General features: G+C 38.2%; 1 protein-coding gene across 1 annotated transcript in view; it reads right to left on the bottom strand.

Moving 5' to 3' along the window:
• The window catches only part of ATP6V1A (ATPase H+ transporting V1 subunit A), a 65492-nt gene that overhangs the window by 20882 nt on the left and 25822 nt on the right, over positions 1–18788 (bottom strand). The window contains exons 2-6 of the mRNA XM_004706406.2: positions 9289–9383; positions 5269–5397; positions 2633–2847; positions 1560–1697; positions 233–384 (exon numbers count right to left, since the gene is read on the bottom strand). Of these exons, the coding sequence (XP_004706463.1) occupies positions 233–384; positions 1560–1697; positions 2633–2847; positions 5269–5397; positions 9289–9373 (719 nt within the window). The 5' untranslated portion in view covers positions 9374–9383. The remainder of the gene's footprint in view (positions 1–232; positions 385–1559; positions 1698–2632; positions 2848–5268; positions 5398–9288; positions 9384–18788) is intronic.

Raw genomic sequence — 18788 nt, 5'->3', positions numbered from 1 at the left:
CAGGTTTTTGTTTGTCGGGAAGCTTTATAAATAATGCTTTCCTTTTGCAACTATGAACAAGGCATTTTCTCCAATGGTTTACCTCCATGATAAACAAATAGACAAATAAATGTATTTATTTACTTTGGTTTCTAGGGATAAATTATAGGGCTAAATACATGAAACCTTCATTTAAAAAAATGAAGAAAAGATAAGCACATATTTAAAGTCCTGGGACACAGGCTGAACTTACGGGAAAAGGGCATCCAGGACCCTCTGGCCAGTCAACAGAGGATGATTGGCTGGCAGCTTCTCAGTGACAGGTCGAACTTGCCTAACGGGCCAAACTTGGACCATGCTGAACTTCTCCTTGACACCTTCAAATTCCAGCTCCAAGACAACATCCTATGAACAGGCAGCACGATCGTCAGTACAGACAAATTGGTTAGGATTTCAGATTCTAACTTCAAGGTAACTGCAGAGTGGTAAAGATTCCTTTGGATGTGGGAGAGGAGAGTTTTACTGATTGTGAACCCTCACAAACAGTCCAGCTTTTTTTAAAACAGGTACATTATTTTTCTAATGATGTTTTTAAAAAAAGCCTCCATACCATCAAAAACAGAGTTGCTGTTGAGCTGACCCCAATTTATGGTGACTTCCTAGGTGTCAGGGTAGAACTGTGCTCGCGTTTTCAAGGGTTGATTTTTAAATGTAGATCGCCAAGCCTCTCTTTTACGTTGCCTCTGGGTCAATTTGAACCTCCAACCTTACAGTTAGGTGCTGAGTGTATTAAGCATGCACACTCCCCAAGGATTCTGAATTGTTGTCATCATGTGTATGGTGACACATGGTGACCCCATGTGTCAGAGCAGAATTGTGTTTCATCTCTCATTTTGCAGAGAGGGGAATCTGTACTCTCTTTCAGGGTGGCTACTTCCAATAGAAGTCAGTCTCCAAGTGAGGGGGTGAATCTAGCTGCTTGGATAGAATTTCAATCATAACTCTTTTGTTGTCTTTATGTCATAGAGCACAAACTTATTCATGTGAAATAATATAATAATTACCTTTTATCATAATTTGCTGAAGGAAAATTATATGCTATAAAGGCCTCCTCAATAAAGTATCTGTAACATCAATGGCTATTATGGGTCTACAGCTTTTGAGATAACGTATAAATAACATTAAAAGGCTAAGTTTTACATGGCTCACTCAAACTAAGAATTCACACAATCTATTGTACATATAATTATAAGACTATAAATAATGAAAATCAAAGTCTAGTCTATGTCTAAAGAGTCAAGTCCTCATAAATGTAGCGTACACAAGTTAGGAAGGCAGGAAAATATTCTATTAAATCTCTCTCCTAAAAAGGAAACGATACATTTCATTTTTTAATTTCCAAGTGCAAGTTGAAACAAAACTTTGAAGGAAAAAATAATCATGGAAGTTACTTAAAATCTGTACATTAAAAAAATCTGTACATTAACCATCAATTCTATAACTACTTATATCATTAAAACTGGGCAAATATCAAATAGAATAGGACCACAGAGTTCAAAAAGAGCTTCCATAGTACTTACAGAGGTATCATAGTTTCCAGGAGGAGCAATGTAAGTTACTGTTCCTCTGTTTCGTGGGGGTAACATAATTTTGTGTCTGATGAGAGAGTTCTCATTGACAATTCCATAAATATCTCCACCAGTGATATGACTACCAACCTAGGGAACAAATGCACGTGCTGTTTCATGTTCAAATAAGTGTTCAAAAAATCTACCAAGTAGACACACTACTGCTGCAACAAGTTCAGTTATTTACTTACTTATCAATAAAACATTGGTGCTATAATGCTATTAGATGATTCAATAAGATTTTACACTATTGAAGGCAAGTCAAAAGTATGGCTACAAAATCACAGAACCTGCGTCAACACTTCCAACAGTGCTGCTCCCACCTCTCTGACCCTTCTCCCAGTCTGCACTTTTCCACTCACACCACGACAAAACGACACTTTTGGCATCCTCCAGCGACTCAAATTGTGCTCCTTTTAAATTTATTTTAATTTAGGGAACAAAAAGAAGTCTGAAGGGGCAAGATCAGGAGTGGAGGGTGGATGGAGTAAGGTTTCCCAAGGAAATCCTTGTTGGACACCTTTGCTAACTTTAAACATTGAGCAGGTGCATTGTTGTGATAAAAAAAAATTTCCTCTGTACAACTTTCCTTCCCTTTTTTCTTACCAGCGCAGTTTTCATCCCTCTTAAAACTTCTTCTTAATAAGCCCCTCTGAGAGTCCTGTGTCAGGAAAATCTACCAATACAACTCCTTTGGAGCCCCATAAAATATTCACTATAACCTTCTGATCTGACCTTTCTATCTTGAACTTAAATAGCCCAGCAGATTCCCTCAGAAGCTATTTTTTGATTATTTTTTTGAAAGCACTTTACAGAGATTAAGACAAGATGTATTAATAAGAGAACTTGTATGTGGCCATCCTCTGATAGCAAAGACGGTTAATACGTTTAAATACATATTAAAATAATGAACATGAACTAGATCCCAAGTAGTAATACTGTTTGAATGACCCTTGTGTGCTTCTGCAAAGTTCACTTCCCATTCTTCTACAAACTTTAAAAATTCTTGGTTACGTTAGACATACCCGTAAGTTTTTGCAAGGTGTAAAATCCCATTTGATATCTCTGCTAAGTGCAGACACATTTACTCCTCTGGGGATGTAGATGCTTTGAGTCCGACTGCTGATATCCGACAGAGGTCTCTGAATACCATCAAAAATGGCTCCCATAATGCCAGGACCAAGCTCTACTGAGAGGGGTTTACCAGTGCGGAGTACAGGGTCTCCGACAGACACACCAGCTAGAGAGAATAGGTTGAGGAAAACTCACTGTTTAGAGAGACCAAAAGGGCGCAGCACATTTCTTGAAGACCTACCATAAGGGCTAAAACAGAGGTTATACCAAACTTTCTCCATCCCTAGAATCTTAGTGCTTCAATAGTTTGTCTTCCAATGCCCTTGGCCCAAAGATGTATCTAACTGTCCATTTAGAAATGGCAGGTCTAGATAACTGAAGTATTCATATCTAACAACTATATAAGCAATTTAAAATATTGATAAACAAACTGAAAGGAAAACACATTTCCATTTCATTCTTAAATCACCAGAGTTTCTTATGCATAGGACATACATGCCTGTTGAGCATTATACAATGTTCTAACCTTGGAATCAGATGGGATACTACGTGTTCCACACTGACTTTCACATGGAATCTGCCTTTTAGATAAGCAACCACTAGCACTCAGCTTCACAAAGATAAGGTGGCATCATTGAGGAGAATGTAGCATAGTCTGCTTAACAAACATCATGGAATTGTTTATCACCCAGTTACTAGGTCACAGGGCATCTGACAAGATGTCCACTCTTCCTTCGTCACCAGTCTAGATACCCTGGGGCCCTACCTGGGGGTTCACTGGGACTACCCCAGGGTACCGTGTCACACGGTTTGGGAATAACAAGGCTGGAATCAAAAGGAAGCAAGAGCCTCTCTTTAGGGGGAGCTATTGTTTCAATTCCCTTACTGAGGACTAGCTGTCACCTGGAAAAGGACATCAACACCTGGGCAAAACCTTGAAATCTTAGGCACTAAGCAGTAGTTTTAGAAAAGAAAGGATGAAAACTCGCAAACAACACCACTCTAAATTCTCCTTCTCTCACATCTGTCAATGGGAGTAAAATTAGTATAGCTGCTATTGAGAGTAATTTAACCGTCTCTATCAAAATTGAAAATACATGCATCTTTGACACTGGAATTCAACTTCTGTGAATTAATACTATAGTTGAATTAATACTATAGTTATGCTACCACATTCTTTATAACATCAAAGACTACAAATAATTAAGTGTATACCATTAAAGGTTGCTTAATAAATTATGATAAATCATATGGCAGGATCCTATACACTGTCAAATACGAAGAAAAGCTTCTGTGCATTGTTCTGAAAAGATCTCTAAGTAATTTCACTTCCAGTATTTGATTATCAATTTTTTCAAACCTACAGCAAAGTTGAATGAACTATAAAATGACCATCCATATATATACCATCTAGATTCTACCATTTAACATTTTAATACCTAAAAAAAAGTGAGAATTTAAAAATTTTAACTACCCATCTTCCATAATATTTAAATTTTTAAAGGAAAAAAGATGTAGCACCGTACATATAATAAGCTCTTTGGGGATGGAAAGGGAGGAAAAATAAAAATAAAACATTTGTGTTTACTCATACATGTGCTTTAAAAAACTAGAAGGATATACAAGTTATCAATAAAAGTGGCTGTATATGAGTTGCCTGGGTTTAATAACACCAAACACAAGGATGACAAAGCTGAGAAGGCAGGTGGTTACAACATACATACATTATTACATACAAACTTCCTATTTTTAATTTCTAAATAATATATAAGATTAAGTAAAACATAAAATAGGGTAGGGGAGAGATAACCAGTTTGATTAACCCTGAATACAAAGACTTCTCATTTTATTTAAAATTTTCAAATAATTTTATTTTGAATTCACACCCAAAAAGTCACTGTCGATTATCTGCCAGTCTGTGTTTTAATGGGGGGTGGGGTGGGGTGGGGGGGAAGACTATGACAAATAACTAAAGAATTCATTCTGACCTCGAGAGTTAATCTAAGAAAAAGTCATAAATGTGTGAATGAGAATTTTTTAAAAAGTGATTCCCTTCATAAGGTTTAAGCCTTTATCTCTGTCATAGAAATTTAAATATATAACCTATGTTTGAAAGCCAAAATATGATAGCCAAATACACAGTAAGAATTCTCCAGCACTATAGCTGTAATGCAAGGGCATCTAGCACTATTCATTAGAATAAGAGTGAAGAGTGATGATTTATCTAGACTTGCTATTTTAAATGGAATCATAATTGAAACAATTTAACGAGACCAATCAATGGTGATATTCTTTTGTCCTTTCTTCTATGGTATGGATTTCTCTGAAGAAAAATTCAAATTAGGTTGCCTGAAGCTTATGAACTACTGAAATATTAGGAGCTATTGAAATTAAGAATACTAACTTAAAAAAATGAGAGCATTAATTTCTTGTATCTTTTCCCCTCACTACCATTGTGCAAAATCAGATTTTTTTCAATACCAGCATTACACACTTGTAATAATATCAGCTGATTCTGCTTCTACCTTTGAATTAAACCCTTAACCTTTGACAGAGAAAGAGGTAGGAAACTGAATCAAAAGGATACACGTTTCTTCATAGACCTGAATGGTAGCCATATCCCCCTCCAATCGAATAATCTCTCCAACCAACTCGCTGTGGCCCACTCTCACCAGCTCGTACATGGCGGCCCCGGCCATGTCACAGGCTGTCACCACTGAAAGACAAACAGAAGAGGACGTTGTGATACAGTTGATTAAATCCAAAATCTACTACTATTGATTCAATTTCAACTCAGAGCAACCCTATATAGGGTTTCTAAGACTATAAATCTTCATGGAAACACACAACTTCATTTTTCTCCCATAAAACAGTTGGTGGATTTGAACTGCTTACCTAGTGGCTAGCAGCCTAATGGCTAGCCCACAGCGCCAATAGAGCTCCGTATACAAGTGATTAGAACTGTTTTTTAGCTTGTCTTTGCAACTAGTTAGTGCTCCCTCATTGTTATGTAATAGTTAATGTTCAAACAAGAACTATTCTAACTTAACATTTAAGAACCATGAAGACTTACTGATTCCATTAATACTTATTTGTACTTCCCACAGAGGAACAATTATGAAACAACACAGGAAGTAACAGAATTTTAAAATCCTGTTTCATAAACAAAATAAGATGCCATTCCTTATACCTCATTAAGCAGTCAAGAAGTATCCATAGGCCCCAGGAGTGGTTCCGAGACATTTCAGAAGGATCATCTTTCCTAAAGTCTACTGAGGGGGCCTTCTGGGTTTTCCCTAAAAGTCCATGTGTGGATAGTGTCTGTCCTACAGATCTTGCTGAGTCGTCAAAAGGAACAGTGCTTCCTCATGATTCTTTGCTATCTTCTCAGATACTGTTTTTTGAGATTCATAGTTGTAAAGCCATGGGAAGAAAAATCAGAACCAGCAAAATGTAGAACATTCTTATTATTTGCCAATGAGTTCAAGAGTGTTTTATGTTACAAGTGGGTAGGAGCTTCTTAGAAATATTCTGAAAAGCAGCAGTTCCCATAAGGAAAATAGTTTACCATATATACTTGAGTTTAGGCTGAGTTTCTCCAGCACATTTTTTCAGCAGCTTTTGTGGCAAGAATAGGGTGCCTTGGCTGATATTTGAGTTATACTTGAGTATATATGGTAACTCTTCCTCCATTTTATCTAAGGAAACTATTTTATGTTGTTGTTGAAACTAGTTAGTGACTTCTCGTTGTTATCTACTAGGACTTTACATGTTTATTTATAAAGTGCAGACACTTATGAGTTGAGCTGAATAATTATATTCCTCTAAATACTATTTCTTACTCTCGAGCTCTTATTACTTGAGCTGTGCTTTAGAGGGCAAAAATATAAGCCCTGAACAAATCATTTTGATTGCTTTATTATAATATTAATAGATACTCATGCTTGAGTGACTGAGAAAATAATATTAAGGGAAAATGATAAATGAGGGGGCTTCAAAAAGTTAATGGAAAATGGAATTAAAAGATAGAATGTTTCCTAGAAACACTCTCATTTTACTCCTTGGTGTTTCCCAAAAATATACTTAATTCTTCGGTTGCTTTAATGTGTACCAGTAGACAAGTAATCTTACACTAATTTCTTGCTCTCTTAGGGACACATACACATAAAACTTTAGTTTGCTGTATCTAGATTACAACAGTAAAACTAATTTGTATCCCACTAACACAGCATGTAATTAAATACAGATATTATGCTGTTTATTGACTTTAAAGCAATGATTCTCAACCTGTGGGTCGCGACCCCTTTGGGGGTCAAAGGACTCTTTCACAGGGGTCGCTTAAGACCATCGGAAAACACATATTTCCGATGGTCTGAGGAACTGAGACACTGCTCCTCTAGCCATCTCCAGGCGGGTCCGCACTCATGAAGATAAGCGGGTGAGAAGACTGTTAGACATGCTACACCATGCTTCAAGACAAAATTTCATTGATTTTTAATTAGAAATAAATATTTCACAATATATAATTACATATTATTTTTGTGAGTAATCACCATGCTTTTATGATGTTCAGTTTGTAACAATGAAAATATATCCTGCATATCAGATGTTTACATTACAATTCATAACAGTAGCAAAATTAGTTATGAAGTAGCAACAAAAACAATGTTATGGTTGGAGGTCACCACAACATGAGGAACTGTATTCAAGGCTTGTGGCATTAGGAAGGAATGTTGAGAACCACTGCTTTAAAGTCTATTGATTTAAAAAATGAACTTACAAATTTAAGTAAAATGGCAGGAAAAACTTTAATTTTAAAAGTACTTTGGCTTGTATGATATGTGGATTATGTCTCAATAAAAGTGATTTTTAAAAGTACTTTAGCAGTTTTCAATTAAATTAAATATTAATTACAGATTATAAAGATTACTTATCTGGCTTCACTGTAGAATCAACATGTTTAGTAAAATCTTCCTTCAGAAACTTATTTTTTGTTTTTGTCTGCTTTTAAATTGAACTTAAAATATTTAAGACTTCTTTATCAAACTGCATGTACTTTTAGACTTGAAACTTTAAAAAGTCAATGCCTACATTTATCAATGTTTCATTTACATATGTATAATCAAGAGACTAGAAATAAAATCTAGAATGATCTCGCCTTTTTTTCAGGATTGACTGACAGCAACACTCTAATTTATATTTATTGGTCCCAACTGCTTTTATTATCCTCTACAGGTTCATGGTAATTTTCTAGGTCTGAGAAAACCACAATAATACAGTTATATGCAGTGGGAACATAGATCAGAATCTCAAATGTTTCTTTGGCCAGCCCATTGAAGCCGTCTCTCTCAGCTACTGCAGCATGCTGTCTCTCCTCGTGAAGTCCAGGGAAAGTCTGCCCTCTAAGAGCATGTCGTGTATGTCTGCAGGGTACTCCTGAGTAAAGCTAGAGCAATCTGAGAGAAGAGGGGCAGAGGCGCTTCAGAACCAGCAAGTGACAAACTGCACCCCAGAGGTCAACCCCAGCTACTTCGGGGGTTTTTTGTAAATAAAGTTTTACTGGAATGCAACCCCACTTTCTCACTTACACGTGGTCTATGGCTGCAATAGACATTTCACACTCTAACGGCAGAGTTGCCTAATCATGACAGAGACCATATGGTACGCAAGCCTAAATTACTTAGCATCTGGTCTTTCATAGAAAAAGTTTGCCAACACCTGCTCAAGACCAAAGAGACAGAACATGGGCACTGAGGAAAAATTAAAGACTGTAATTATTTAGGAAATGGGAGGCACGGCCACTGACATTTCCACAAACACAAAAGACCATCACCACCTCCAATGTACCTACAATAAAGAAAAGACTAATGCACGAGGCCATAAAAAAGGCATTAGGAAAAAGTGAATTTCATGACACGGCACCTACCACGACAAGGATTATAAATAAATAATCAAGGATTACAGCTGGGAAAACACTTCTTTTTGTGGGGGTAAGGGGAAGTACAAAACGAGCACTAGAATAAGATTTATTATTTAAAAAGCAATACATCAGATTTTGGCAGGATAGACATTAACCTGAAAACTATTTTCATTTTAAGTCTCAGGTAATAAGAATTCTTTCCTCAGGTAGCTAGGTATGTGATAGTAGAAATGACCACTCGGAAGGATTTATATAGTGCTGGGAAATGCTCTAGAGACAATTTTCTAAGTTTAAACTAAATTAAGAGATATTTACTGTATGTCTACCAAATGCAAAGTATTGGGTACTAAAAGCTATAGAATTTATAACATTTATAGCATTTCACCTCAAATTTAACACAAAAAGAATTGATAGTCACAAGAAAGTATTAGGTCTACATTTAGGCGCCTATCTAACGCAGGATATCACAAACTAGTAGCTGAATAACTATCGACTGTAGATACCAGAGCTAGATGCTACCTTGTGGTGGCCGGAGTGCCTCCGTTTTAGGAAGCTAAGGGCTCTTTTTAAGGAATGATAATGATAAAATGTTGAACAGGAACTTTGTATTTCTGCCTAAAGCAACCTGAAAAGATCATTAGCTGAAGCTGGAACCCTTACTGTGGAGGTTATTAAGTTATTACTTACCAGGTCCTGAGACCCCATGGACAAAACCAAATGTGCTTTCTTTATCTTCATCGAGTATTTTGGGTAACTTGGAGAAATCCATCATGCTTATTTACCTGTATTTTAAAAATAATAAGCTATAATTACAAACCCCAAAGAAAAAGAATCAAAATAGGTAATCAACTCTCATACTCGGTATAAAGCAGGCTTCAAAATGTTTATGATAAAAAGGGAATGAAAAGATATGAATTTTCTCACACACTGTTGGAAGCCCCCTCATATTCTTGGTTTATTATCACTGCTCACAATAAAATGCATGATTTAAATTAGGTTAAGTCTCTCTTTCCTGAATACTTCATAATTACAGTTCCAAATTCAAAGTCTTTCATAGGGCATATCAAGGAGAGTAACAATGTATAAAATCTTTCAAACAACCCAACCAGTCCAAAACGATCTGCCATCCCTTCCTTTAGGCACAGTGAACCTCTGGTCAGTTCTCAAAACAACAGGCACACGCTGCCTCAGTGCCTCTCCACACTGTTCCCTCAGCCCGGACACGTCCCTTTCTCCCCGAGGCTTCTTTGCCCGCTCTTCAAGATAGTAACATACACGTCTCCTTGACTGCTTTGTGTTTCACCATCTACTTTTACCAGCGTACACTTACATATTAACGTTTTCCAAAACTGAATTATCTCCTCTCTGAAAAAAATAGAAAACGTCAACTCTTATAGTTTGAGAAGATACAATTAATTTACCAAAGTGTTTCCCAAATGTCTGCAAAAGATGTTAAAAGTGAAAAAGTACACTTGGGAAAGAGTGTTAATAAATTTGGGGATTACTCCAACCTAGATTTTTCTATTAAAGATGTGCTAAGTATAAAAACATTGCGAAAGCTCTGAAAACTTGTACCTTCAAGTAAGTTGTTTAGTTTGCTTTTAACTATTTGACTTTAAAATTTACCTGGAAGAATATTTACTTTTTCACTGAAACACCTTTTACTATCTTAGGATGTAGGTTTAAAAATTATGTCTTAACTCAAACTCTTTATATGAGAAGGTTCCAAAAAGTTCATGGAAAAATTCTATTATCATTCAATTCCATTTTTCCATGATCTTTTTAAAGCCCACTCCCTCACTGGTGTTCAATATGAAGGGGACCCTCTTCAGATGCAAGTAGAAAACTGGTGGAAAAGTAGACCATCTATTTTTGACTGCTGCTCTAATTTTAAAATTACAGCTGATTTCTATAGAAGTATGAAATACGTAGGTATAAATGTAGATAAGTATATCTGTAAATATATAAAGATAGGTATATTTGTATATGTATGCATATATATATAATTACAACCAGAATGCAGATGGACTTTGGGCCTCTAGTTAAATCTTAACTCAGTACAAGAACCATTTGTTCTAATAATGTGACACTAGATGATACCTTTGCTGAAGGCAAAATGGTTGCATAAGCAAATGTGGTGAAGAAAGCTAATGGTGCCCAGCTACGAAGTTATACCAGAGGTCATCTAGCAGGGAAGCAACAAAGCCCACATGGAAGAAGCACACCTGCCTGTGTGATTATGAGGTGTTGATGAAGATATGCATCAGAAGTTCAAAAACAAGCAACCAAATTGACATGAAGGAACACTGGCAAGTTCAGACCCAAAACCCACCTGTAAGATAATTGGACAGTCCCTCACAAAAAGGCCACGTGGATGGGATAATAAATCTAGGGAGTAGTATAGCACTGATGAAACACAGGACTATCCTCTAATTCTTTAATAGTTCTTCCCCTTACTATTATGGTCTTTGTTTTACCTCATTAATCTTGTTAAACCTGTATATGTTCATTTGTATAATTCAGAGCATTTGATGTATGAAATCCAAGATAGATAACCCTTCAGAAATAGTAATGGGAGTAATGATTCCCCCTCAGGGTATGGGAAGAGGGAGCTAATAGCAATGATGACTGTATAATTCCTTTTGAGGGTAATGAATAACAGAATTGCATGTGAACAGATACACTAGAAGGTGTAGGATACAGCAAATAATGATATATAACATAATAAGGGTTCCTGGGGGGCTGGGTGGGGAAAGGAGGGAGGGGATAAAGAGGAGCTGATATCAGAGTTCAAGAAGATAAAAAATAAAACTGATGGTGGTATAGCAATTGTACAATTATGTTTGATCTAACTGAATTATGGATTGTTATAATATCTGTAAGAGCTCCACACCAAATGATTAATTAAAAAGTGTTAAATAATGTTCTAATACATTAACTTGACAAGGGGAGCAGAGCAAGGAGGTCCTGAGGGAGTACCAAAAATAGACTTTGGGGCTAGGGCGTGGCACCCCATCTGACTTCACTGGAAAATACTCCCAAAGGTCAACAAGCAGACCTTGAACTATTTACAGGCTTTTCTTTTTTTTTTGTCATTGTTTTTTGTTGTCGTCGTCATAGTTTTGTTTTCTTTTGTCGATTTGTTTTGCTGTCTTGTTTTTTTGGTGTGTGCTTATTATTATCTCTACAGGTCTATCTAGATAAGATAGGCTGGATAAACAATCTGGAGGAGAAAACAAAAAGACTGATGGCTCCGGGGGACATGGGGAAAGGGGATATGGGAGAAAGGAAGTGGTGTTAACCAACCCTGGGACAAGGGAAAACAAGTGATCCAAAACCAGTGGCAATGAGGGTGAAAGAGGCCTGGTAGGGATTGATCAAGGGCAATGTAACTGAGAGAAATTACTGAAACTCAAATAAAGGCTGAGCATGATAGTGGGACAAGAGGAAAGTAAAAATGAATAGAGGAAAGAACTAGGAAGCAAAGGGCATTTACAGAGGTCTAAATACAGGCATGTACATATGTAAATATATTTATATATGAGGATGGAGAAATAGATCTATGTGCATATATTTATAGGTTTAGTATTTAGGTAGCAGATGGATATTGGCCCTCCACTCAAGTACTCCCTCGATGCAAAAACACTTTGTTCCATTAACCTGGAATTCCACGATGCTCACCTTTCTGACAAGATCACTGAATGCATGAGCAAATGTGGTGAAGAAAGCTGATGGTGCCCGGCTGCCAAAAGATATAGTGTCTGGGGTCTTAAAGGTTTGAAGGTTAAAAAATGGCCATCTAGCTGAGAAGCAACAAAGCCCACATGGAAGAAGCACACCAGCCTGTGTGATCATGAGATGTTGAAGGGATCAGGTATCAGGCATCAAAGAACAAAAAATCATTATCATTGTGAATGAAGGGGAGTGCAGATTGGGGACTCAAAGCCCATCTGTAGGCAACTGGACATCCCCTTACAGAAGGGTCTCAGGGAGGAGACGAGCCAGTCAGGGTGCAGGGTAGAAACGACGAAACATACAACTTTCCTTTAGTTCTTAAATACTTCCTCCCCCCCATTATCATGATCCCAATTCTACCTTACAAATTTGGCTAGACCAGAGGATGTACACTGGTACAGATAGGAACTGGAAACATAGGGAATCCAGGACAGATGAACCCCTCAGGACCACAGGTGAGAGTGGTGATACTGGGAGGGTGGAAGGAAGGTGGGGCAGAAAGGGGGAACAGATTACAAGGCTCTACATATAACCTCCTCCCTGGAGGGCAGACAACAGAAAAGTGGGTGAAAAGAGACATCGGACAGTGTAAGATATGACAAAATAATAATTTATAAATTACCAAGGGTTTATGAGGGAGGAAGGAAGGGGGAGGGAGGGGAAAAATGAGGAGCTGATACCAGTGACTCAAGTGGAAAGCGAATGTTTTCGGAATGATGAAGGCAACAAATGTACAAATGTGCTTGATGCAATGGATGTGCTTGATGCAATCTTATCGATTGTGATAAGAGTTGTTAAGAGCCCCCAATAAAATGATTTAAAAAATTCCAAAACATTAACTTGATAGATTAGATAGGAATCGTAGTAGGTAGTGAGTTTATGGTAATAGGGAAGAACAACACAAAGGAGGGTGACAATGTTAACTCAAAGAAGGTAATCAGTCATTGAATTATACATGTAGAAACTATTAAATTGGTGTATGCTTTGCTGTGTATATTTTCAACAACAACCAAAGAGCATACATTTATTTATTGGAAGTTCAAAGATTATATTCAGAAGACATCTTGAAGGGCAGATATAATTTATACAAACTATTAAAGGAAGAGTATCACTGGCATTCCAGGGAGGGAAAAAAATCAAGAACCAAAGAATAGAGATTTAAATTTCAGGAATGGTTAATAGACCAGTCTGACTAGAACAACATTTTTTAATTTTTAAATTAAGGCAGTAGTGAGAAACAGGATGCAAAGGAAGATAGACTTGTGGCTCTTGACTAATTGCCAAGCTAAGGAAATGGACTTTATTCTTTAAACAACTGTGAATTATTAAAGACTGAGGGAGAACTTCTAAGAGAAGAATAGCATTTTAAGACAACTGCTCCCTTAGATTAAGGTATGAGTAGAGGGAATGAATACAGCAAGAAAAGTTGAAAGCCCTAGTAATTATGACTTGAGTGTAAATAAAATTAAATTTGCTAGACATTTACTGATCTCCTACCAAGGAAAGGGAGTCTCTGAATGGCACAGTTAGTTAAGTACCTGGCTGTTCAATAAAAGGTTGGCAGTTCGTATCCATCCATAGGTGCCTCAGTAGAAAGGCCTGGAGATCTACTTCCAATTAATCAGCCATTGAAAGTCCCAGGGAGCACTGTTCTCACTAACATGGGGCCTTCATGTGTCAGAATTAACTTATTGGTAAGTGTTTTCTATTTGTTTTCATGGTTTACCAGAGAAAGCACTGCAGTGAATTTCGGGAATAAAGCATGTGACGACGGTCCTCAAGGGGCTTCCACTGACTTTAAACAATGATAGGCTACAGCAGAAAGGGCTGACGTCAGGTGCAAGCAACACACTGGGAACAGAGAAGAAACTGATTCTGACGGTGGAAAGGACAAGTATACACAGGTCAATGTAGAAGTAGTATTAGGATCAGGTAGCTAGAAAGTAAATTCTAAGGTTGATCGTAGAGAGTGATGGGCTAACAGCTGAGTTCAACTAAAAGAACACAGAGGGGGAGGAAAAACAAACACTGATCCTTAGGGATTCATTCAGGCAGGATTGAAGAGTGCTTTTTAGTCTTTCTGGGGCTATCAAAGGAGCTCGATAGAAGTAAACTACCCTGTGGAACACAATCTGTAAATCACTAACTAAAGTATCAGGGAATTGGAGAAAAGTGCAACATTGCAGTTAAGAATGGAGTTCTAACCGTGGGGGAAGGGACACAGCAGTTGGTGTAAGATACGAAAATAATCATTTATAATTTATCAAGTGGTCACGCGAGGTGTGCGGAGGGAAAAAAGAGGAGCTGATACCAAATGTTTAGAAAATAGATGGCAACATATGTGCAAATATGCTTGATACAATTGAGTATGGATCAACTAGAAGCGCTGAAAGAGCCCCCAATAAAATGATCTTTTAATAAAAATTTTTTAAAGAATAGAGTTCTACTTTGATGCAGTTAGCTCTATGAGAAGGGATCTGGTAGATTGAGCTAACAGGAAAGAACTGGCTGATTAAAGAAACTGGTAAGCAGTCTTCCGTGTCCACACACAAGGGACAGACTCAAGCCAGCAACACGGGAGAGGGAAGCCTGGCGGCCCAGTGCGTAACCCACTGGGCCGCTGACCATAGGTCAGCGCTTTGGAAATCACAAGCTGTTCTTTGGGAGGAAGATGAGACTTTCTATTCCCCTAGAGAGTTACAGTCTCAGAAACCCACAAACACAGTTCTCTCCTGTCCTATAATGTCACTAAGAGTCGGAATTGATTCAACAGTGAGTTTGGATTTGATTTTAGACCCAAGAAGCCGTGATATGTGAGGAGAATCTGACCAGAGGAAAATGTCAAGAAGTTTGAAATGGGACCAGAGATTCAGCGAGCATAGTCAATTAGATTGATAATTTGCTGATAATGATGAAGGTAGGGAGAGAGGAACAGCTGTACCGCCAGGGTATCATTTGGTAAACGGCAACAATGGAATTAAATAAGAAGAAAAAGTAAAACTATAGTTATCAGTGTCAAAACAAGAGCAAATCGGGTTTTAGTGTCCTCAGGAGGAACATTAAACTAGAAGATGGGCAGTTCAGAGAGGTGGTAAAGAAGAAGCTAACGATCTAGGGAAATGGCTTGGCGATGACTTTTGGCTCCATGAGGAAGCAGTGGAAGGCATCACTGAGTAGGAGCAAGTTTGGGACTGCCCCAACATGAAGCATAAGGAAGCAGAAGGGTTTTTTTGGTTTTGTTTTGTTTTTAAATTTTCCATTCCAGTGCTCTGAAATATGATTTTTTTGTTCTTTTTTTATTATTAAAAGATCGTTTTATTGGGAGCTATGACAATTCATACATCAATTGTATCAAGCATTTTTGTATACATGTTGCCATCATTATTTTCTAAACATTTACTTCCTATTAAGCCCTTGGTATCAGCTCCTCTTTCTTCCCCGCCCCGTGACCCCTTGATAAATTATAAATTATTATTTTCATATCTTACACCAACCACTGTCTCCCTTCCTCTCAGGTTTCTGTTGTTCGTCCCTCTGGTGGGGGGTTGTGTGTGGTTATGTGTCAATCATTGTGATCCGTTCCCCCTTCCTTCCCTCTGTTCCCCATCTTCCCGCTACCCTCCTGGTATCTATATTCCCAATTTCTGTACCAAGATTCCATGCGTTGTGAGCTCTTATCTCTTATCTGTACCTGTGTACATGCTCTGGTCTAGACGTCAATGAGAGGCAGGCCTGGGGTCATGACAGTGGGGGATGAGGAAGCCTCAAGGAACCAGAGGAGTATTGTGTGTTTCATTGGTGTTATACAACACCCTCGTTGACTCATCTCTTCCTTCTGACCCTTTGGTGAGGGGATGTCCCATTGTCTACAGATGGGTTTGGGGTCTGCTCTGACCCCCTTATTCTCAACAATATGGCTTTGTTGTTGTTGTTTTAGGTTTTCAAGCAGAAGGTTTTTGTATGAACCACTCAGATAACACGAAACAGAAACCAAGTTTACAGATAGACATGAGTTGAGAAATTGGTTGGGCAAAGCTATTTTCAATCTTTGAAAAAGCAGAGATTTTCAGAAGAGAATTTGACAAGCAAACAGTATAACTTCCTCCCATGCATCGGTATTTCCTGAGTAACATTCATGATACATAGTCATCTGCCTGTTAAAATGGTTACAGCATAAGATCTTGAGTCAGAAGACTTAGTATTACCTCCTGTTTCTACCAAAGACATGCTAAGGAGGATCACAAATAAATCAAAATGTCTTAATATCATTTGGAAAACATTAACAAGGCTACCACCTACTACACAAAGTTACTGTGGTTAAACTGCAAATTAAAATGTTCCTTCTGAAAATGTGAAATGTAAAATATGCACACAGTTTTATGAGTAAAACTATTTGAACAAGTCCTCAATTTTGAAAAAGCCATCTTATTTTGAGAAAGCTGGGGAATTCCAAGACCTAAGCCAAATCTACTTCCCTGTTGCTGTGTGACCTTATTTCTTCCAACCACTGTAGCCAGGGGAAGCATGTGCCATTTCTAAGCAAATGATCTTTAGTGCCTGCAATGGTCCCTCCACGAATAAGCCTTTCCAGATCTTTCACTCCTGTAACCGCCCTTCTTCTCCATGTCTCTTGTAGAGCAGAGCAAACCAAACAAAACATACTGAAGGGAAGGGCTGCATCTGTTCTAGATGACGGAGACCAGTCACGGCATACAGAGCAGGGCGAACTTATGGATTCTGTCTTTTGCCACATCAAATTCTTTCACCCTATTGCCTCAGAATCATCTACAAACTCTAATGTGAGGACCTAGCACTCTGTCTACCAGAATAGCGCATTTTGTTAATTTTATACAGAGTATCAAGATTGGCTAATTTCTAAAAAGTATCCAATGCTTTTCTTGTCATTTTAGTCAAATCCAGTGACTTAAGTACTATGTACACTTCACCATAACATTATTTACTAAAGCTAAAGACATTTTAAAAACATCCATGATGTGCCAGGTGCTATCTTATGGATTATAGATTGAAAATACAATGCATAAAGACACACTCCTCCACGGAGCATCTAGCCAGGTGGGATGAAAAGACAAACAGGCAGGCAGAACAGGATGACATTTGAGCTCACAGAGTGCTATGTGCTGACTTAGCTGCGCACACGTGACACTTAATGAGAGAGACTTCGTATAGGAAACTTATAGGAAGCGAGGGACTCAGGGAAAGCTAAACAGATCTCAAAAGTTGGAAGAGGCATTAGAATGCACACAAGGGCACCTGAAGATAATTTAGGGTTCAGGAAGGTGTTCTAGCACATTCAGGGGGCACTAATGATGCCTATTCTTTTTCAAAATAAGTACTCATACTTCCTTTTTAAATCTGAACAGCAAGCGTCCCCACTTATATAATGAACATAAGCACTGACTAGTGGAAATCCAATGAGTCAGTTCATCATGCAGCCACCTTATGGTGTGCCACTCAGCCGGGTAATCCTGGCAACCATGAGAATTCTGACCGGTAGAAAATTTTAAACTCTGTTTATTTTTAGGCATATGCTACTTAATTTATGCCAAAGGGAGTGAGCACAGATAACCAAGAACCTTATAACACTGACATAAACCAATGATAACCAAGAACCTAAGTGGTCCATTAATTTACCTAGATCCACAAATTTGTATTCATGTTTTCTGTTTATTTGGGGGTTTTTTCTGTTGACTTTTTTTGGGGGGGTTTTTTCATCATTTTATTAGGGGCTCATAAACTCTTATCACAATCCATACACACATCAATTGTGTAAAGCACATTTGTACATTCATTGCCCTCATCATTCTCAAAGCATTTGCTCTTCACCTAAGCCCCTGGCACCAGTTCCTCATTTTTCCCCTCCCTCCTCGCTCCTCCCTCCCTCATGAACACTTGATAATTGATAAATTATTATTTTGTCATATCTTGCCCTGTCCGATGTCTTCCTTCACCCACTTTTCTGTTGTCCGTCCCCCAGGGAAAGGTCACATGTAGATCCTTGTCATCGGTTCCCCCTTTCCACCCCACCATTCCTCCATCCTCCCAGTATCGCCACTCACACCACTGGTCCTAAAGGGATCACCCGCCCTGATTCCCTGTGTTTCCAGTTCCTATCTATACCAGTACACATCCTCTGGTCTGGCCAGACTTGTAAGGTAGAAGTGGGATAATGATAGTGGGGGAAGAGGAAGCATTTAGGAACTAGAGAAAAGTTGTATGTTTCATCATTGCTACATCACACTCTGGCTTATCTCCTCCCCAAAACCCTTCTTAAGGGGATGTCCAGTGGCCTACAAATGGGCTTTGGGTCCCCACTCTGCACTCCCCACCTCATTCACTATGATATGATTTTTTGTTCTGATGATGCCTGATACCTGATCCCTTCAACACCTCGTGATCGCACAGGCTGCTGTGCTTCTGAGCTAGATGGCCGC

Source organism: Echinops telfairi, unplaced genomic scaffold, assembly GCF_000313985.2.
Source record: "Echinops telfairi isolate 266 unplaced genomic scaffold, ASM31398v2 ScPeMD7_6;HRSCAF=24_0, whole genome shotgun sequence".
Lineage (NCBI taxonomy): Eukaryota > Metazoa > Chordata > Mammalia > Afrosoricida > Tenrecidae > Echinops > Echinops telfairi.
Note: the sequence above shows the minus strand (reverse complement) of the source record. Positions and strands in the feature narration are given on the sequence as shown.